The sequence below is a fragment of the Ahaetulla prasina genome, chromosome 4, assembly GCF_028640845.1.
Source record: "Ahaetulla prasina isolate Xishuangbanna chromosome 4, ASM2864084v1, whole genome shotgun sequence".
NCBI lineage: Eukaryota > Metazoa > Chordata > Lepidosauria > Squamata > Colubridae > Ahaetulla > Ahaetulla prasina.
The window spans coordinates 15,743,717-15,765,328 of record NC_080542.1 but is presented as its reverse complement, the minus strand read 5'-3'; the positions used below and the strand labels follow the sequence as shown (position 1 = coordinate 15,765,328).

The 21,612-nt window shown below is 37.8% G+C and overlaps 2 protein-coding genes across 2 annotated transcripts; both read left to right on the top strand.

Moving 5' to 3' along the window:
• The first annotated feature begins 190 nt into the window (after positions 1 to 190).
• Positions 191 to 9,611, top strand: LOC131198006 (vomeronasal type-2 receptor 26-like). Its single transcript, XM_058182515.1, has 4 exons — positions 191 to 360; positions 1,910 to 2,081; positions 8,507 to 8,633; positions 8,725 to 9,611. The coding sequence occupies exons 1-4, from the start codon at positions 191 to 193 to the stop codon at positions 9,609 to 9,611; spliced, it is 1,356 nt and encodes a 451-aa protein (XP_058038498.1).
• Positions 9,612 to 12,576: 2,965 nt separating this feature from the next.
• On the top strand, positions 12,577 to 20,797 carry LOC131198005 (extracellular calcium-sensing receptor-like). The gene is made up of 6 exons (XM_058182514.1): positions 12,577 to 12,746; positions 13,640 to 13,925; positions 15,101 to 15,955; positions 18,209 to 18,335; positions 18,427 to 19,321; positions 20,704 to 20,797. Exons 1-6 carry the CDS (start codon positions 12,577 to 12,579, stop codon positions 20,795 to 20,797), a joined length of 2,427 nt encoding a protein of 808 aa, XP_058038497.1.
• The last annotated feature ends 815 nt before the right edge of the window (positions 20,798 to 21,612 follow it).

Sequence of the window (21,612 nt, the reverse complement as noted above, 5' to 3'; positions counted from 1 at the left end):
ATGCCACAAAGCTCCGTGATTTAAGTTGGTAACTTAAATGTTGCAATCCCTATTTTTGTCTGAAAAGCATCTCATGAAGGCAGCTCAGCCTGATCTACTTCAAGAATGCTGTTGCCAACAGGGGCATTTATATACAGAAAGAAGACACTCATGGAAGATGTTAGTATTCATGAAGCTACTGTTAACAATAATGTCTCAAGTGGTCTGCAAGTGTAACTTGGATGAGCCTCTTCCTATTCGGCACACATATAAGCAGCTTGGAGATGTTAACATTGCTGGCATTATTTCTGTATTCTCAACCTTTTCTGATGCCATTGATTTTAGTCAACACTCTTCTCAGGCGCTTCAAGATGGAGTTATGTAAGTACATCTTTCATTTATAATCAAGCTCTGTAACTTGCTGTTCAGACACAATGATGCTCAAAATATTTCCCTGAAAGTTGTAATTGAAAAAGTGACTAAAACATCCCTCTTAATAATGGATGTATCAATCTATGGTCAACCTCCAATTCAATTTCCACGTGAAGTGGATAAAAACTTTTTATTTGAAAGCTGCCCAGAATCACCCTGAGATTGTTTGGCTAATCACTCAATAAAAAGTCCAAAGGTTCTTTAATCATATTTAATTATTTCTAAGTATAGACTGTGGAAACAGATAAAATTATGAAAATGTAACTACCACTAAAATATGTATGATATATAAGAGCAGTGATTAATCTCAGTTGATTTTATTTGTAACAAAATAGAGTTAGATTCTTCTGAATAAAATGAATTTCTAGGAATCTATGGTTTGCTACTAGGCATATCTCATGTATTACAAAATAACTCTTCCAACTTCAAGCAAGTGTTTGCTTGTATTATTATTATTATTTTTTTAAAAAAATCACAATTTCTGGAAAAGTATATATGTTTATTTTATTTATTTATTTTGTCACAACATCATACAAAAAGATTATATAGTATATACACATATAAACATATATAGGAAGAAGAAAATAAAAACAATAGGACAGGAACGGTAGGCACGTTTGTGTGCTTATGCACGCCCCTTATGGTCCTCTTAGGAATGGGGTGAGATCAATAGTAGAAAGTTTTTGGTTAAAGCTTTTAGGATTATGGGAAGAGATCACAGAGTCAGGTAAAGTATTCCAAGCACTGATGATTCTGTTGCAGAAGTCATATTTTCTGCAATCTAGATTAAAGCGGTTTACATTAAGTTTAAATCTATTGGTTGCCCTTGTATTATTGCAATTAAAGCTGAAGTAGTCTTTGACAGGAAGGACATTACAATAGATGATTCTGTGAGTTAAACTTAGGTCTTGTCGAAGGCGACAGAGTTCCAAGTTTTCTAAGCCTAGGATTTCAAGTCTGGTGGGATAAGGTGCTATAATTGTGCTAAGAATTTTCCAGGATCCTAATAGAAGGATAAATTTTTGTTGTTAGTTGCGAAGTCATGTCCGACCCATTGCAACCCCATGGACAATGTTCCTCCAGGCCTTCCTGTCCTCTACCATCCTCTGGAGTCCATTTAAGCTCACACTGCCTGCTTCAGTGACTCCATCCAGCCACCTCATTCTCTGTCATCCCATTCTTCTTTTGCACTCAATTGTTCCCAGCACTAGGTTCTTCTTTAGTGAGTCCTTCCTTCTCATTAGGTGGCTTAGATGAAACTCTAAGTATTTGTGTTTCATCTTCAGGATCTGGCCTTCTAAAGAGCAGTCAGGATTATTCTACTGAAAGATTGCATATTCTAAATCATACCCATCTTAATATATTATGTAATATTTGTTGCAGAGTATCCTTTCAGAATTACCAGTTTATACTTTCCCTAACCTTTGCTCTTTAAAGAGATCAGTGAAAATACCCAGATCCTACCCAATGTCACACTGGGCTTCCATCTTTATAATAGCAATTCCAGTCCAAGTTGGACATACCTTGCCTCAATGGTGCTTCTCTTCAACCAGGGCAGATTCATTCCTAACTACATCTGTGGGGCCCCAATCATTTCAGCTGCAGTCATGGGGGGATCAGACATCTGTCTCTACATGGCAACCATTCTGTGCATCTACAAAGTTCCTCAGGTAAGATGTGTTGAAGTTCTACAGCACTTTCTGAACAAGCCTGGATTGATTTGCTTTTATGACAAAAAACTCAGGCTTTTTATGCATACAAGAGTATATATAACTCTTCGATAAATACTCAGAAAAGAAACTCTAACATGGCTGACATCAAACATGATTGTACTAAGATTGAAGCCAAGGTAGTCAAGAAATGAACAAAATTATTTAGACAAAGTTTCATTTGCAAATTCAAGAACACCCTACATTTGAATACCTTCTCAGAAGCTCCCATACAACTTTGCAATTGCAAATATTTATCTTCCTATAGTTGACCTATGGCTCTGCTCCCCTTATGGATAAAGAGACTCAAGCAGTTTTCTTCCAACAAATGTTTCCAGATGAATCCCACCAAAATCGGGGACTCCTACAGTTATTGCTGTATTTTAGATGGATCTGGATCGGAGTTCTTGTTGTGAAGGATGACAAGGGAGATAAATTTGTGCAGGAGGTGCTCCCCACATTTTCCCAGCATGGCATCTGCTTTGATTTCATACAAGAGTTCCCTAGGGTAGATTTTTACATTGATTTTAATGATCTAATAGGCGAAGGAATCCACATATACCAAGTTCTCATGAACAGTACAGCCAATGTCATAGTCTTCTATGGCGAAATTGAATCTATATCACATTTGAGAGCTTATCTCCAATTATCAGAAGTAGTGGATATACCAAAGAAGACAAAAATCTGGGTTACAACCGCTTAAACAGATTACACTTCCAGTTCATTTCATAAATCTTGGGACATCCATTTCCTACATGGGGCTTTATCCTTTGCAGTTCACACAAAAGAAGTCCAAGACTTCCACGAATTTCTTCAAAATCTAAACCCAACCAAAAATCGGCAAGATCATTTTCAAAAAGATTTTTGGGAATAGGCATTCAATTGTGTCTTTTCAAACTCAAAAATGGAGAAATCTGAGAAAAAATGTACTGGACTGGAGAAGCTTGTGACCCTTCCTACATCTGTGTTTGAAACACACATGAGAGGCCAAAGCTACAATATTTACAATGCAGTCTATGCTGTGGCACATGCTTTGCAATCATTGTATTTATCCAAATCCAGGGGAAGAATAATAGCAAAAGAAGGAAGGCAACAGTTTTCAAATCACAAGTTCTGGTGGCAGGTAAGATTTTAAGCAGAGAAATACCAAAATCTCACCCTATCTGTAGTTACAACATCTGCCATAAAATCTAACAAGCCATATTCTGTAAGGGTATTGACATTTTGTCTAAAAGTGAAATATAGTAATGTCTACACCAGCTAAAATATTTATATGCTCATATTAAAATTACAAAATGCATTACTTTTAAATTATGTGCTGAAACACAGTTTAGCAGTCTCTTATTCTAGATGCTTTGCTTGGAATATTTATGTTGAGTTTGATGCAAACTGTTCAATACACTCTTAAAAATTCAACTTGAATATAAATTGAATCTTTTGGTATAAGTTTCCAAAAGATTCAGCGTCAGATTTTTTTTTTTAAAAATCAACAATGAATTTTGATAGTTCAAAATACTTTCATGCCCACTTTTCAACTTTTAGATTAAATCATTCTCAAGCAAACTTTGAATGGATGAAAAAATGACTGATAATAGTGAGATTCTTACTTAAGAAAGACACAGGTTGTTATAATTTCCTTTTTCCAAGCCTGTTTATTTCAAAGAAGAGATCATTCACTACAAAGGTGATCATTTTGCACCCTGAAACTTGAATTGTGACTTGTTAGCAATGATTGTTATGAATGGACCCATCCATGATTTTTTTTTTATTTGCATTTATATCCCGCCCTTCTCCGAAGACTCAGGGCGGCTTACACTATGTCAAGCAATAGTCTTCATCCATTTGTATATTATATACAAAGTTAACTTATTGCCCCCAACAATCTGGGTCCTCATTTTACCTACCTTATAAAGGATGGAAGGCTGAGTCAACCTTGGGCTTGGTGAGACTTGAACCTGCAATAATTGCAAGCAGCTGTGTTAATAACAGACTGTCTTAGCAGTCTGAGCCACCAGAGGCCCTTTTTATGGATATTACAGATAGAATATCTCCCCTTAAAAGGTTGGTCTTTTGTAATGCCCATATTTTTGCCCTTTTGAAATGCTATTATTACTTTTACATTTTACATTGGTCTATAGTCATCCAATGGTTAAAATGCAGTATTGCAGTCTAATTCTGCTGACTGCTACAGTTTGATTCTCTCTGGCTCAAGGTTGACTCAGCCTTCCATCGTTCCGAGGTCAGTAAATGAGGACCCAGATTTTTAGGAGCAAAATGCTGAGTCTTTAAACAGCTTAGAGAGGGCTTTAAAGCACTGTGAAGCGGTATATGTCTAAGTGCTATTGCTGTATAGATTTTTCACTGTATAGATTTTACATTTTATATTATGCATTTCTATATTAATAACTATGAAATGTTATATTAGAATATTAGAAATATGGTATTTTATTTGTATACTTGGAGTAATTGCTATGATATTTGTTTGCTGTTGGTCTAAAAACTAGAATAAAACAAAGCAATATTTTCCTTCCTTCCTTCCTTCCTTCCTTCCTTCCTTCCTTCCTTCCTTTCTTCCTTCCTTCCTTCCTTCCTTCCTCCCTCCCTCCCTCCCTCCCTCCCTCCCTCCCTCTTTCTTTAGCTTCATTGCTTTCTGAGAAATGCCAGATTCAACAACAGCGTTAGTGAAAAGATTTCCTTTGATGAAAATGGAAAAATCATTGGTGGATTTGATATTATCAACTGGATCACATTCCCCAACCAGTCCTTTCTTAGGGTCAAAGTTGGAGCAATAGATCCTACAGCACCTCCAGACAAATTCTTCAACATCTCCATGGATTTTATTACATGGTCAATAGGCTTTAATGAGGTTAGATATATGAATCTAGATTTGTCTGCCTACATCTATGTAGATAAAATATTATCATTATTGACTTCAGTCTATAATGTCAACCCATAGTTTTGTTCCTGTGCTAACCTACTGAAGTGGTGGGGATATATATAGGAATGTTGATATTTCCCATATTTGGCATAAAATACTGCACCCTTTGCTTTGTCTCACTGTATACTCAAAACCAATAATGGACAATAGGAACCATAGTTTTGATGTAAAAGCTCCAGTCTTATCCACAGCACTAATAACTAGTGAAGCTAAAGTGTCTTGGGTGCCCAGCTTCTTCTTTCAGGAATGATTGGAATTCTTTATGGACCAAGTGTGATTGGACACACAAGGAATTTGTCTTTGGTGTATATGCTCTCAGTGTTCAATAGGAGAATAAAGTACATTTATCAAGAATAAAAAGCTACAACATTTATGATAGTCAAGGTAACTAATAAGCTACCAAATGGTACTAGGAAACAAGTAAAACAATATCAATTGAAAGATACAAGCACATGGTTATTGTAATAAGTGGGAAGAAATAGATACTAGTAAGGAAAAGAAGAATAATAGTAATACAGTCTTTATTTGACAGTGTTGTAGGAATTAGTTGTTAAGCAGAGTGATGGCATTCGGGAAAAAACTGTCCTTGTGTCTAGTTGTTCTGCTGTGCAGTGCCCTATAGTGTCATTTTGAGGGTAGAAGTTGAAACAATTTATGCCCAGGATGAGAGAGGTCTGTAGATATTTTCACAGCCCGCTTTTTGACTTGTGCAGTATACAGTTCCTCAATGAAGGACAGGTTCATTGTTTTTTCTGCAGTTATTTTTTCAGCAGTTCTAATTATCCTCTGGTCTGTGTTTGTCTTGTTTGGTTGTTTGGTTGCAGAGCCAAACCATACAGGTTTCTGTCATCTGCACCAGACAGGAGGTGCAGATGAAAGACTCAAATATTCCTCTGTAGAACTGTATCAGCGGCTCTTTGGGCAGTTTGAGCTTTCTGATTTGGCGCAGAAAGAACATTCTTTGTTGTGCTTTTTTGATGATGTTTTTTTAATTTTAGGTATCCATTTTAAGTCTTGAGACATTTGAAGGATACAGCAGTATGTCACACTCTTAGAGTGTGCAGGACTGTTTTTTCTTTTTCTTTTTTTAAAATCAATTTAGCATTCCTTCGTCTCAGCCTCTGTACCCAGTCACCAGACCTTAAGTAGTCCTGGCTTTTAGGTTGGCCTGTAAACTATTTATTTATTATTTAAATTTATTATTTAAAGTGCCTTAAGTGCTTCTCATCCCAGGGATGACTGGAGAAGACAGTAAGAGGTTTCCATTCTTGGGGGTGGGGACTGGATGAAGGATGGTGTGATATTGTGGGGGGGCAAATCAAGGTATAATGGTGAGGACAAAAATGGAAAAATATGCTAGTAGACAATGAATAGGGCCTCTGGTGGCTCAGCACACTGTCTGTTATTAACACAGCTGCTTGCAATTACTGCAGGTTCAAGTCCCACCAGGCCCAAGGTTGACTCAGCCTTCCATCCTTTATAAGGTAGGTAAAATGAGGACCCAGATTGTTGGGGGCAATAAAAGTTGACTTTGTATATAATATACAAATGGATGAAGACTATTGCTTAACACAATATAAGCCGCCCTGAGTCTTCGGAGAAGGGCAGGCTATAAATTCAAATAAAAAAAAATAGGCAGTTCTGGTAAAATATGGGGTTGATGTTGCTGGAAGAAATATCCTTCTGGGTTCAGTTCCAAGTGGGGAAAAAGACACTGGATTCATGGAAGTTACTTGGAAAGAAGGTTTATTGATAAACAGGATCACATGGCTTAGGTTCTTGAACAGGATCACATGACTTGAGTTCCTGAATAGGATCACATGACTTGAGTTCCTGAACAGAAAAGGGGTGAGATGCTGAGAGTGCCTTGGTTTTATGCCCTCTGTTGGGCCCCACCCTAGAGCTCCCTGTTCCTATGTAAGAAATGCACTCTGATTGGTGATCAGACTCCCAGGGGGTGGGGGTTTTAGCTAACTTTGTAGGCTGTCTGTCTCCCAGGCTTAGTTGAGCCTTACTGGATGATGTAATCTCCCCAGGTGCCATGGGGTGAGTTCTGTTGCTAGATGGGTAGAGGGCTAATCCTAACTCTGTGGTGTAGAATGGACTGTCTCAGGCCTTAGTGGCCTATTAACAAAGGTGGTGGGGGGATGATTAATATAATACTAATGCAGACTTAGTGAATAGTTTGACATTGTTGAGGGAATCATTTGTTTAGCAGAGTGATGATGATGATGATGTTCAGAGAAAAACTGTCCTTGTGTCTAGTTATTCTGGTGTGCAGTGCTCTATAGCTTTGTCTTGAGGGTAGAAGTTAAAACAATTTACGTCCAGGATGCGAGGGGTCAATAAATATTTTCACAGCCCTCTTTTTGACTCTTGCAGTTTACAGGTCTTCAGTGGAAGGCAGGTTGATAGTAACTATTTTTTCTGCAATTCTAATTATCCTCTGAAGTGTGTGTCTTCTTGTTGGGTTGCAGAACTGGAAGCCATCGTTGCATTGGCTCTTCAGGCCTGCCAAATTTAGTGCTCTGGGAAACTGGGAGGGGGAAAATTGTATGGAGCAGTGATAGTCATAATAAGATTCCTTTCTCTGAGAATCAAGGACATTTTGCTGTGAACCTGGAGGGGTGAGATTGGGAGGCATCTCCAGTTGGAATGCTGCATTGATTGGGCCATGTGATGGACATGTGGGTGCTGGGCAGGGACCTGGACTTTTCTTTGGGTTTGGAAATCTGGAAGCTTTCAGATTCGGGTTTTCCCAGATGTGCCAATATGACATCTCTAATAAAATGGAATTTTGAGGAACTTCTAGCCTCAGAGACTTCTTTCCTTGGGGGTATTACTTGGAACCCTGACACCTTACCTGTTAAAGTGGCTTGGAAATGTTGTATGAATGAGTTCTAGGAATAATTAATTCACCTTTGAATGAAGCATCCCTTTACCTCTTAATGAAGCCCTGATATGCCTCCCACTAAAAACATTATTGCTAGAACCCACCACATTGGACAATTTTTGTCAAGTATCAAACCTCCCTTTTAGAGGAGTGTTGTGGAAAAGGTGACTCCATGACAGCTTCATGATTTTTAATAGAGTGGTTTGAGAGAATGATCATGGAAGACTTTGGGGTAGGTTGAGCTGAAGTGAAGAGTTGCTGCCTAGGTAACGATATTTTAAGAAAGTGCATAATGGGCAGAGAAAAAAACGACACAAAAGAAGCACTCGACATTCTGAGGTTGCAAAAGCGATGGAAGGAAATAATACTTTCAATGATCTGTTAATAGCTCTACAGTGAGTTAAAATAAGCTCATTTGATCATGTTTCCTATCTGGTATATACAGGAAGATTCTTAGTTTATCATTCCCTCCTTAATTTTTAAGAGTAAAATTATCTCTTCAAGCACTTCCTTTCCCTTCTGTACCTTAAAAGATTCTTCTTCCTTCATGGATAGGGAACACCTTTTTCTAGGTGCAATGATCCTTGTGAACCAGGATACAGCAAGGCCAAGAAAGAAGGGGAATCATTTTGCTGCTATAATTGCCTTCCATGTCCAGAGGGGGAAATATCAAAGGAGAAAGGTAGAGAATTTCTAAACATAATGAGACTAAGCCATGAGAGTGCAACATGGACTACAATCCACTATATCCATTCTATTGTGCTCTTTTTCAGACATGGATGAGTGCTTTCGGTGTCCAGAAGACCATTATCCAAATCCTGACAAAAATACCTGTATTCCAAAGCAAATCACATTTTTGTCCTATGAAGAGCCCTTGGGCATCAGTCTGACTGTTCTTTCTCTTTGCTTTTTTTTAATGACATCTTTGGTCATCACAATCTTCATGAAACACAAGGACACTCCCATTGTCAAAGCCAACAACCGGAATCTCACTTATACACTTCTAGTTTCTCTTCTCCTCTCTTTCCTTTGTGTCTTTCTATTTATTGGAAGACCCAATAAGGTTGTGTGTCTCCTTCGACAACCAGCTTTTGGGCTCGTCTTTTCTGTGGCAGTTTCTTGTGTGCTGGCCAAAACCTTTGTTGTGGTTCTAGCATTCATGGCTACCAAGCCTAGTTCCAGACTGAGGAAATGGGTGGGGGGAAGAATGGTTAGTTTCATTCTTCTATCTTGTTCTCTTGTTCAAACAGGTTTTTGTGCTGTGTGGCTGATAACATCCCCACCATACCTAGATTTTGATATGCAATCAATGTCTGAAGAAGTGATCATGAAATGCAGTGAAGGATCAGTCACCATGTTCTACTGTGTTTTGGGCTTTATGGGTTTTCTTGCTCTGGTTAGTTTCTCTGCTGCTTTTCTAGCTAGGAAGTTACCTGACAGTTTCAATGAAGCCAAATTCATCACCTTCAGCATGTTGTTCTTCTGCAGTGTTTGGTTGTGTTTTATTCCAACCTATCTAAGCACAAGGGGAAAATATACGTTGGCTGTGGAGGTCTTTTCCATGATCTCCTCCAGTGCTGGATTATTGCTGTGTATCTTTCTTCCCAAGTGTTTTATCATTGTGATGAGACCTGAACTGAACAATAAACATCAGTTCTAAAATGGAATTAGAATTCACGCTCAATTTTTTATTGTTTAGAAACTGCAAGGTTTAGTTAATTTGGTTGCAATTTTGGCATAAACAAAGTCTTCCACTAATTATATAGATTTCATGTGAATCATTAAATTGTTCTTATTGGTCATCTTAACTCATATGCATAATATAGAATATTGTATAGAATAATATGTTCCTTAATCATTTTTCTGTTGAGTACATAGAGTTGTTATAGCACCTGATTGAAAGGCAAGCCATAATTCTATATGCCACATGATGAAATCATTCTGGTGTCAGCTTTGGAAGCCATATTAGCACCAGAAGCTTCCACACCGCCAACTTCTTGCACTTGGAAAAGTAGAAGGGGGGATTTAGGAGTATGATTGTAATTAGATACAATAACATTCTTCCCTTTGGTCAAGGTCATGTTGTTTATGCATCTGGAGGAGGAGTGGTTGCAGGAATGGCTCAAGTTGGAATGGGGGATGACTGGGCCATGTGACAGACTGATGGGTACAGGGGCTGGATTTGGGGTTTTGATTTACTGAGGGAAAATCCAGAACTCTCACATTTGGGTTTTCCCAGATGTGCCAGTATACTTAGTCTAATAAATGGAACTTTGAGAAATGGTCGCCTTGGAGTTTTAATCAGAGTGGTGCTTTCTGGAACACTGACAACCGGTTTCTCTGGGTGAGCACTGGATCACCTTTGCAGAGTCTTTGGGACTACCTTTTGTTGTGTTTCACTGATAGAAATGAGATTTAAATAGGTGGAGGCTACAATGTCTGCCACTAACCTGTATTGTTTTGCCAACCCTTCCTTCTATAAGTGTCCTACTAAGGAAGACTGTGATGAGTCTTCTCTAGTGGCTCTCAGGAATTGTATGTCTAGTCTAATGAAAAGAAGGAGTAGGAGATATATGATTCCTGTGTTACAATATTTGAGGGTCTCCTATTTGAGGGCAAGATAAGAAACAATGGATGGAAGCTAACTAAGGAGAGAAGGAACCTAGAACTATGGAGAATTTTCCTAATGGAGAGAGCAATCAACAAATGGAATAAGTTGCCTTCAGAAGTTGTGGCTGCTCTATCACTAGAGGCTTGGAAAAAGAAACTAGACGATCATTTATCGGAAATGGTATAGGGTCTTCTGTTCAAGTAGGGGATTGGACTGGAAGATTTCCAAGGTCTCTTCCAACTTTGTTATTCTATGTTCTTTGAATTCAGGGTTCCAGGAATATCTGATTTGTTTCCTTATTCACTAATATTCAAAGCTCACTTCAAATCCCCCAAAATGCCAAATATTATTATAATGCCAAAAAAGACAACAAGACGACTTCAGCTACAATGGTCCCAGCAGCTGACTATGCATAATTATTAAATGGAGCAAACTTGGTTAAGGCCAGATTTTTCTAATGCTGATCAGTTCATTACTCTGCAGCACTCTCTACAAAGTACATAAACCCTCCTGTTTCCGTAGATCTGAAAGTGGCATTTGTCAAAAGATTTTTTCTGGCCCAGCCTTAGCAGAAACAAGAAACAGACTCCTTGTCCTGAAAAAATCATCTTTATTTAGCTTCTCTGACTTAATGGCATCCACACACTGAAAAGCCCAGGTAATAATTCTTCAAAGAGTTAACTGCAGTAACAGACCTTATCAGTTCTTTGAGATAACTGCCAGGCCGGGACCTTCCAGCCGCAAAGCTGTAAATAAAATTCTCCCACAATCGTCACTCCCCTTTCCTTCTATTTATTCCCCAGTCAGGGAGGGGCCATTCAGCGTTCACCACGTGTGCCTTTCTTCCCAAGTCGACCCCTTGTCCTCAATTGTTCTCCTCTCCTAACAGCTCTGCCCACATGTGCATCTGGAACAACTGTTTTTCCTCCCCATTTATCTCAGCTTCCATAGGCAGCTGCCTCTCCAGTAGCTGGGAAATGTCAGATGGCCCCGGTTCTATCTCTGCTTCTGATGCAGAGCATCCATCAGAGCCATCCCCAGACTCCCAAAGGGGCTCAAGTTCCTGCCCAAACTCCTCATTGTCTTAGTCTGCTGCCAGCTCCACTGGCAACTGGTGGCCCACAACAAGATTGTAGCAAAACTCTTTTCCTTTATTATCACTGGTTCCTGCAACTATAGGAAGTTCTTGAATTACAATCAGTTGCTAAATTACAGGTGAAAGTTAACAGGGACATTGCCATAGCCATAGATATAATCTGGATTCAAAGTTCTGATGGTTGAACAGATCACATTTTGATGTGCACTTATGGCTTTTTACAGCATCCAGCAGTCATGTAACCTTCTCTTCTCTTCTCTTCTCTTCTCTTCTCTTCTCTTCTCTTCTCTTCTCTTCTCTTCTCTTCTCTTCTCTTCTCTTCTCTTCTCTTCTCTTCTCTTCTCTTCTCTTCTCCTCTCCTCTCCTCTCCTCTCCTCTCCTCTCCTCTCCTCTCCTCTCCTCTCCTCTTTATTTTATTTTATTTTATTTTATTTTATATTTTATTTTATTATATTATTTTAATTTTATTATTTTAGTCTAGTTTTGTCTGATGTTCTTGAGATAGATCACTGCTTATTGTCTCAAGGAATCTGGGCATATTTTCTTTTGATTTATGACATACACTTTCACAGTTCAAGAGCTCAGAATTCTGACTAGGTTATTATCTCAACTATAATTAAACATTACCTGCATGCCTGTTCCAAACTCATGGGATTTCAAGCAAAATGGAAGAACTGAACCTAAAGAATGCTATTAATGTTCCCCATGATATTCCAAACCATGGCTGGATGCCACAAAGCTCTGTGATTTAAGTTGGTAACTTAAATGTTGCAATCTCTATTTTTGTCTGAATAACATCTCATGAAGGCAGCTCAGCCTGATCTACTTCAAGGATGCTGTTGCCAACAGAGGCATTTATATACAGAAAGAAGACACTCATGGAAGATGTTAGTATTCATGAAGCTACTGTTAACAATAATGCCTCAAGTGGTGTGCAAGTGTAACTTGGATGAGCCTCTTCCTATTCGTCACAAATATCAGCAGCTTGGAGATGTTAACATTGCTGGCATTATTTCTGTATTCTCAACCTTTTCTGATGCCATTGATTTTAGTCAACACCCTTCTCAGGCCCTTCAAGATGGAGTTATGTAAGCACATCTTTCATTTATAATCAAGCTCTGTAACTTGCTGTTCAGACACAATGATGCTCAAAATATTTCCCTGAAAGTTGTAATTGAAATAGTGATTGAAACATCCCTCTTAATAACAGATGTATCAATCTATGGTCAACCTCCAATTCATTTCCACATGAAGTGGATAAAAACTTTTTATTTGGAAGCTGCCCAGAATCACCCTGAGATTGTTTAGTTAATCACTCAATAAAAAGACCAAAGCTCATTTAATCATATTCAATTATTTCTAAGTATAGACTGTGGAAACTGATAAAATTATGTATGGTATATAAGAGCAGTGATTACCCTGTCTCAGTTGATTTTATTTGTAACAAAATAGAGTTATATTCTTCTGAATAAAATGAATTTCTAGGAATCTATGGTTTGCTACTAGGCATATCTCATGTATTATAAAATAACTCTTCCAACCTCAAGCGTTTGCTTGTATTAATTTTTTTTTTTAAAATCACAAGTTCTGAAAAAGTATATATGCGCTATAATTGTACTAAGCATTTTCCAGTATCCTAGTAGAAGGATAAATTTTTGTTGTTAGTTGTGAAGTTGTGTCCAACCCATCGCAACCCCATGGACAATGTTCCTCCAGCCCTTCCTGCCCACTACTATCCTCTGGAGTCCATTTAAGCTCACGTTCAGTAACTCCATCCAGCCACCTCATTCTCTGTCATCCACTTCTTTTTTCCCCCTCAATCTTTCCCAGCATTAGGCTCTTCTCCAGTTAGTCCTTCCTTCTCATTAGGAAACTCATTATTTGAATTTCATCTTCAGGATCTGGCCTTCTAAAGAGCAGTCAGGGTTATGCATATGCTAAATTATATTCTTCTGAATATATTATGTAATGTTTATTGCAGAGTATCCTTTCAGAATTACCAGCATATACTTGCCCTAACCTTTGCTCTTAAAGAGATCAATGAAAATGTCCAGATCCTACCCAATGTCACACTGGGCTTCCATCTTTATAATAGCAATTCCAGTCCAAGTTGGACATACCTTGCCTCAATGGTGCTTCTCTTCAACCAGGGCAGATTCATTCCTAACTACATCTGTGGGGTCCCAATCACTTTAGCTGCAGTCATGGGGGGATCAGACATCTGTCTCTACATGGCGACCATTCTGTGTATCTACAAAGTTCCTCAGGTAAGATGTGTTGAAGTTCTATAGCACTTTCTGAACCAGCCTGGATTGATTTCCTTTTATTATAAAAAACTCAGGCTCTTCATATATACAAGAGTATATATAACTCTTCTATACATACTCAGAAAAGAAACTTTAAAATGGGTGATCATCAATATTGAATAATTGGATCAAACTGGCACACAAACATCTATTTTCTTGTTATTCAGTGAGCATTTATGACCACAGATGAAGACATGGTTTAATAGCAAAAGTACAAGATGTTCTAATGTTCTAACTTGGTTGAAGTAATCCACTGAATTTCAAACTCCAAATGAAGGTAAAAGTTAATAAAAAGGAAAAAGAATAAATATGCATTGACTGAAAGTGGATGTGGAGAGGCAGAAATGTTTCTTGAAGAGCAAACAAATATTTGAAATGATCAGATTTCCTAAAGGTGCAACTTATTTATTTGGACTGTAAGGAAGACTTGGCATTAATGTATATCCCAAGTTTTAGCTTTCTGGAGAGGGAAAAAAAAACACCTACGGCATTTTGGGTATCCTGGGTTTCCATAGATGTTTCCCTCTCTAGGAAATCACTTTTCCATTAAAGAGGGTAGAAAGAAGAGAGCCTCATAATCTTTAGTATTCATTTATACTTATACTATACTTGATTGGACTAGCAAAGGATCGCAAGTCATGATAAACCTGATCAGACAATGGGAATATTGAGAAGAAGTAAATATGAGAGGTCCTTGGTGCTCTGTGAACTTGGTTGTATTCATGCAGAAGTTTCATTACCCAAACTAGGTAACATCCTCAGTATGAAAAGAATGAAACATCTGCAAAACAACAAGAAATAGCAACAACCAAGCTACAGACCCCTCATTTCAGTCCCAAGCCACAAACACTCTCCTTCACAGCTAAATATTCCCACACTGAAGTAAAGTTAAAACTTACTCTTTCCTTTTCTAGAATGGTCATTTTTATATTTTATCAAAAACAACACAACAATAAGAGTTTTTGAGGAGGAAAAACATTTCTTGACTACTAAGATTGAAGCCAAGGTAGTCCTGAAATGAACACAATTATTTAGAAAATGTTTCAATATGCAAACTCAAGAGCATCCTAAAATTGAATGCACTCACAGAAGCTCCCATAAAATTTTTCAATTGCAATATTTATATCTTACTTTAGCTGACTTATGGCTCTGCTCCCCTTATGGATAAAGAGACTCAGGCAGTTTTCTTCCAACAAATGTTTCCAGATGAATCCCACCAAAGTTGGGGCCTCCTCCAGTTATTACTGTATTTTAGATGGATCTGGATCGGAGTTCTTGTTGTGAAGGATGACAAAGGAGATAAATTTGTGCAGGAGGTGCTCCCCACATTTTCCCAGCATGGCATCTGCTTTGATTTCATACAAGAGTTCCCTAGGGTAGATTTTTACATTGATTTTAATGATCTAATAGGCGAAGGAGTCCACATATACCAAGTTCTCATGAACAGTACAGCCAATGTCATAGTCTTCTATGGTGAAATTGAATCCATATCACTTCTGAGAACATACCTCCAATTATCAGAAGTAGTGGATATACCAAAGAAGACAAAAATCTGGGTTACAACTGCTCAAACAGATTGCACTTCAAGTTCATTTCATAAATCTTGGGACATCCATTTCCTACATGGGGCTTTATCCTTTGCAGTTCACACAAAAGAAGTCCAAGACTTCCAGGAATTTCTTCAAAACCTAAATCCAACTAAAAATCAACAAGATCATTTTCAAAAAGTTTTTTGGGAACAGGCATTCAATTGTGTCTTTTCAAACTCAAAAATGGAGAAATCTGAGAAAAAATGTACTGGACAGGAGAAGCTTGTGACCCTTCCTACATCTGTGTTTGAAACACACATGAGTGGCCAAAGCTACAATATTTACAATGCAGTCTACACTGTGGCACATGCTTTGCAATCATTGTATTTATCCAAATCCAGGGGAAGAATAATAGCAAAAGAAGGAAGGCAACAGTTTTCAAATCACAAGTTCTGGTGGCAGGTAAGACCTTAAGCAGAAAAATACCAAAATCTCACCCTATCTGTAGTTGCAAGATCTGCCATGAAATCTAACAAGCCATATTCTGTAAGGTTATTGACATTTTGTCTAAAAGTAAAATATAGTAATATCTTGGCCAGCTAAAATATTTATATGCTCATATTAAAATTACAAAAGTACATTTCTTTTGAATTAGATGATGACAGCCGTTTGTTCTAGATGTTTGCTTGGAATATTGAGTTTGATCCAAAATGTTCAATATACTCAATATATTTCAGATATATTGTAAATACTCTTGTATATATACTCAATATACTCTTAGGAATTTAACATTCCATAAGTTTCCAAAGGATTCAGTGTCAGGTTTTTTAAAACAAACAAACAATGAATTTTGATCATTCATACCTTCATGCCTACTTTTCAACTTTTAGATTAAGTCATTCTCAACTAAATCTTGAATGGAAGAAAAAGCACTGATAAGAGCCTCAATGGTGCAGTGGTTCAAATCCCACCAGGCTCGAGGTTGACTCAGCCTTCCATCTTTCTGAGGAGGGTAAAATGAGGACCCAAAGTGTTGGGGGCAATATGCTGACTTTACAGGGGGCTGTAAAGCACTGTGAAGTGGTATATGTCTAAGTGCTATTGCTATATAGATTTTTCACTGGTTTTATATTTTATATTCTGTATTTCTATAAATAACTATGAATTATTATATTAGAATATTAGAAATACAATATTTTATTTGTATATTTTGGAGTAATTGCTATGAAATTTATTTGCTGTTGGTCTAAAAACTAGAATAAAACAAAGCAATATTTTTCCTTCCTTCCTTCCTTCCTTCCTTCCTTCCTTCCTTCCTTCCTTCCTTCCATCCTTCCTTCCTTCCTTCCTCCCTTCCTCCTTCCATCCATCCATCCATCCATCCATCCATCCATCCATCCATCCATCCATTCCTCCCTCCCTCCTTCTTTAGCTTCATTGTTTTCTGAGAAATGCCAGATTCAACAACAGTGTTAGTGAAAAAATATCCTTTGATGAAAATGGAAATATGGTTGGTGGATATGATATTATCAACTGGATCACATTCCCCAACCAGTCCTTTCTTAGGGTCAAAGTTGGAGCAATAGATCCCATAGCTCTTCCCGACAAGTTCTTCAACATCTCCATGGATTTTATCATATGGCCAGTAGGCTTTAACCAGGTTAGATATATGAATCTAGATTTGTCTGCCTTCATCTATGTAGATAAAATATTATCTTTATTGATGAAAGTCCTATAGTTTTGTTCCTGTGGTAATTTACTAAAGCTGGGGTGGGTGGGTGGGAAATCTATAGGAATGCTGACATTTCTGCACCTGGAGGGGTGTGACTGGGAGGCATCTCCAGTTGGGACGCTGCACTGATTGGACCATGTGATGGACATGTGGGTGCTGGGCAGGGACCTGGACTTTCCTTAGGGTTGGGAAAACCTGGAAGCTTTCAGATTCGGGTTTTCCCAGATGTGCCAATATGACATCTCTAATAAAATGGAATTTTGAGGAACTTCTAGCCTCAGAGTCTTCTTTCCTTGGGGTTATTACTTGGAACCCTGACACCTTGCCTGTTAAAGTGGCTTGGAAATGTTGTATGAATGGGTTCTAGAAATAATTAATTCACCTTTGAGTGAATCATCCCTTTACCTCTTAACGAAGCCCTGATATGCCTCCTACTAAAAACATTATTGCTAGAACCCACCACATTGGACAATTTTTGTCAAGTATCAAACCTCCCTTTTAGAGGAGTGTTGTAGAAAAGGTGGCTCCATGACAGCTTCAAAGGTCTTTGGATTTTTAATAAATTAGTTGTAGAACAATTGGCCTCAAAGTCTTCATACTACTTCATGATTCTTAATGGAGTGGTTTGAGAGAATGATCATGGAAGACCTTGGGGTAGGTTGAGCTGAAGTGAAGAGTTGCTGCCTAGATAACATTATTTTAAGAAAGTGCATAATGGGCAGGAAAAAAAATGACACAAAAGAACCACTCGACATTCTGAGGTTGCAAAAGCGATGGAAGGAAATAATACTTTCAATGATCTGTTAATAGCTCTACAGTGAGTTAAAATAAGCTCATTTGATCATGTTTCCTATCTGGTATATACAGGAAGATTCTTAGTTTATCATTCCCTCCTTAATCTGTTGATTACCCAGTAAAATTATCTCTTCAAGCACTTCCTTTCCCTTCTGTACCTTAAAATATTCTTCTTCCTTCATGGATAGGGAACACCTTTTTCTAGGTGCAATGATCCTTGTGAACCAGGATACAGCAAGGCCAAGAAAGAAGGGAAATCATTTTGCTGCTATAATTGCCTTCCATGTCCAGAGGGGGAAATATCAAAGGAGAAAGGTAGAGAATTTCCAAACATAATGAGACTAAGCCATGAGAGTGCAACATGGACTATAATCCACTATATCCATTCTATTGTGCTCTTTTTCAGACATGGAAGAGTGCTTTCGGTGTCCAGAAGACCATTATCCAAACCCTGACAAAAATACCTGTATTCCAAAGCAAATCACATTTTTATCCTATGAAGAGCCCTTGGGCATCAGTCTGACTGTTCTTTCTCTTTGCTTTTTTTTAATGACATCTTTGGTCATCACAATCTTCATGAAACACAAGCACACTCCCATTGTCAAAGCCAACAACCGGAATCTCACTTATACACTTCTAGTTTCTCTTCTCCTCTCTTTCCTTTCTGTCTTTCTATTTATTGGAAGACCCAATAAGGTTGTTTGTCTCCTTCGACAACCGGCTTTTGGGCTCATCTTTTCTGTGGCAGTTTCTTGTGTGCTGGCCAAAACCTTTGTTGTGGTTCTAGCATTCATGGCTACCAAACCTGGTTCCAGATTGAGGAAATGGGTGGGGGGAAGAATGGTTAGTTTCATTCTTCTATCTTGTTCTCTTGTTCAAATAGTTTTTTGTGCTGTGTGGCTGATAACATCCCCACCATACCTAGATTTTGATATGCAGTCAATGTCTGAAGAAGTGATCATGGAATGCAGTGAAGGATCAGTCACCATGTTCTACTGTGTTTTGGGCTTTATGGGTTTTCTTGCTCTGGTTAGCTTCTCTGCTGCTTTTTTAGCTAGGAAGTTACCTGACAGTTTCAATGAAGCCAAATTCATCACCTTCAGCATGTTGGTCTTCTGCAGTGTTTGGTTGTGTTTTATTCCAACCTATCTAAGCACAAGGGGAAAATATACGTTGGCTGTGGAGGTCTTTTCCATGATCTCCTCCAGTGCTGGATTATTGCTGTGTATCTTTCTTCCCAAGTGTTTTATCATTGTGATGAGACCTGAACTGAACAATAAACATCAGCTCATGAAAAGAAAGTTTTAAAAAATCTTTTTGTTTACTTGATATTCTTTATAGTTACATATTCAAAAATGTGGACATTTAACCCAAAGTTCAATGTGCACTTTTATTTTATTGGTATTTATTGGTTGCCCCTATGATTTGGATATCTCAGAACAAATTGTATAAATAAATCAACAATAGCACCAATGTATTTATTATTACATATTTGTATGGAAGTATATAGAGGGTTTAAGGAGTGAAAAAAATCTTACTTCTTTTTACAGAAAAATGGGAATTGTTCCTTCTTATTTGATTGGTTGCAATTTTGGCATGAACAAAGTCTTCTACTAAATATATAGATTTCATGTGAATCATTAAATTGTCTTTACTGGTCATCTTAACTCAATATAGCACAATATAGAATATTGTATAGAATAACATGTTCCATGATCATAGATCTATTGAGTACATAAACTTGTTGCAGCACTTGACTGAAAGGCAGGCCATAATTCTATATGCCACGTGATGAACTCATTCTGGTTTCTCTGGGTGAACACTGGATCACATATGCAGAGCCTTTGGGATTACATTCTGTTGTGTTTCACTGATAGAAATGAGATTTAAATAGGTAGAGGCTACAATGTCTGCCACTAACCTGTATTGTTTTGCCGACACTTCCTTTTCTAAATGTCCTACTAAGGAAGACTGTGATGAGTCTTTTCTAGTGGCACACAAGAATTGTATGTCTAATGAAAAGAAGGACTAGGAGAGATATAATATCAGTGTTCCAATATTGGAGGGGTGTCCTACAACGATGAGGGTATCAACCTACTTTCCAAAGCATCAAAAGGCACAAAAAGAAACAATGGATGGAAACTAGCCAAGGAGAGAAGCAATCTCGAACTATGGAGAAATTTCCTAATGGAGAGAACAATCAACCAACGAAATAGATTGCCTTCAGAAGTTATGAAAGCTTTATCACAAGAGGCTTTCAAAAAGAAACAATCATTTATCTGAAATGGTATAGAGTCTTCTGCTCAAGCAGGAGATTAGACTGGAAGACTTCCAAGGTCCCTTCTAACTGTATTGTTCTATGTTCTACTGGTATGTTCTATGAGTTCAGGGTTCCAGGACTATCTGATCAACATGAAATGTTCCATGGGCGATGGAGTCTAGTCTGGCTTCTGCAAAGTGAAGAGGATTCTATTGGTTACTTAGAGAATGAGAAATATGTCCAATTACTAATTTGCAGTTCTAAAGTGGAATTAGAATTCACGCTCAATTTTTTATTCTTTAGAAACTGCAAGATTTAGTTAATTTGAGTTTAATGGAGCATGTCTCCCTTTTCCCTGTGTCCACATTAGGGGGGCAAGAGAGAGGGATAATCAGGGATATTAGGTGGCAAAATCAGAGTTAGTAGTAAAAGGAAAATAGAAAAGCAGAATTACAAAGAATGTTACTTACTGCAAGACAAACTTGCAGAAGAGAGAAGAAAGAAAAAAAGAAAATAGATGGAGCAGGAGTGATCCTTGTGGGACACTGATCCTCTCACAATGCTGAAACAAAACCCTGATTTCTTGTCTTATTCACTAATATTAAAAGCTCACTGCAAATCCCCCAAAATGACAAATATTATTATAATGCAAAAAGAAAAAAAAACCCATCAAGTCCAATTCAGCTACAATGGTCCTAGCAGCTGACGATGCACAATTATCAAATGGAGCAATCCTGGTTAAGGCCAGTTTTTTCTATTATGGATCAGTGCACTAGCCCCTGAAAGTATATAGGCCTTTCTGAAGGTTCTGAGTGCTATTTTCATAGATCTGAAAGTGGCATTTGATCATAAGATTTTGGCAAAATCCTTTTCCTTTATTGCCACTGGCTCCTGCAACTATAGGAAGTTCTTGAGTTATGATGAGTTGTTAAGTTACAGGTGAAAGTTAACAGGGACATCACCATGGCCACAACCTGGTTTGAAAGTTCTGATGATTGAACAGATCATATTTTGAGCTTTTGGCAATTGACTGTTGTTTGCTTGCAGCATCCTGCAGTCACGATATTTTTTTGGGTTATTTTATTTTAGTTTAGTCTACCCTAGTTTAATGTATTTCGCTGCAAAATTCCAATAAACAATCGATTTGATTAATAACCTAGACTTCACTAAATGCCTATGGTGAAAAAGATTGTAAACAAACTTGCTTAATGATTGGCATGGCATATGACTTAGCAATTTCAGTCCTACTGTGTGTTAAGTACTTTCTTTACTTAGAATGTTATATGAAGACATTACAAGATTGGTCAAATGATTGATTTGTGGAAAACTGAT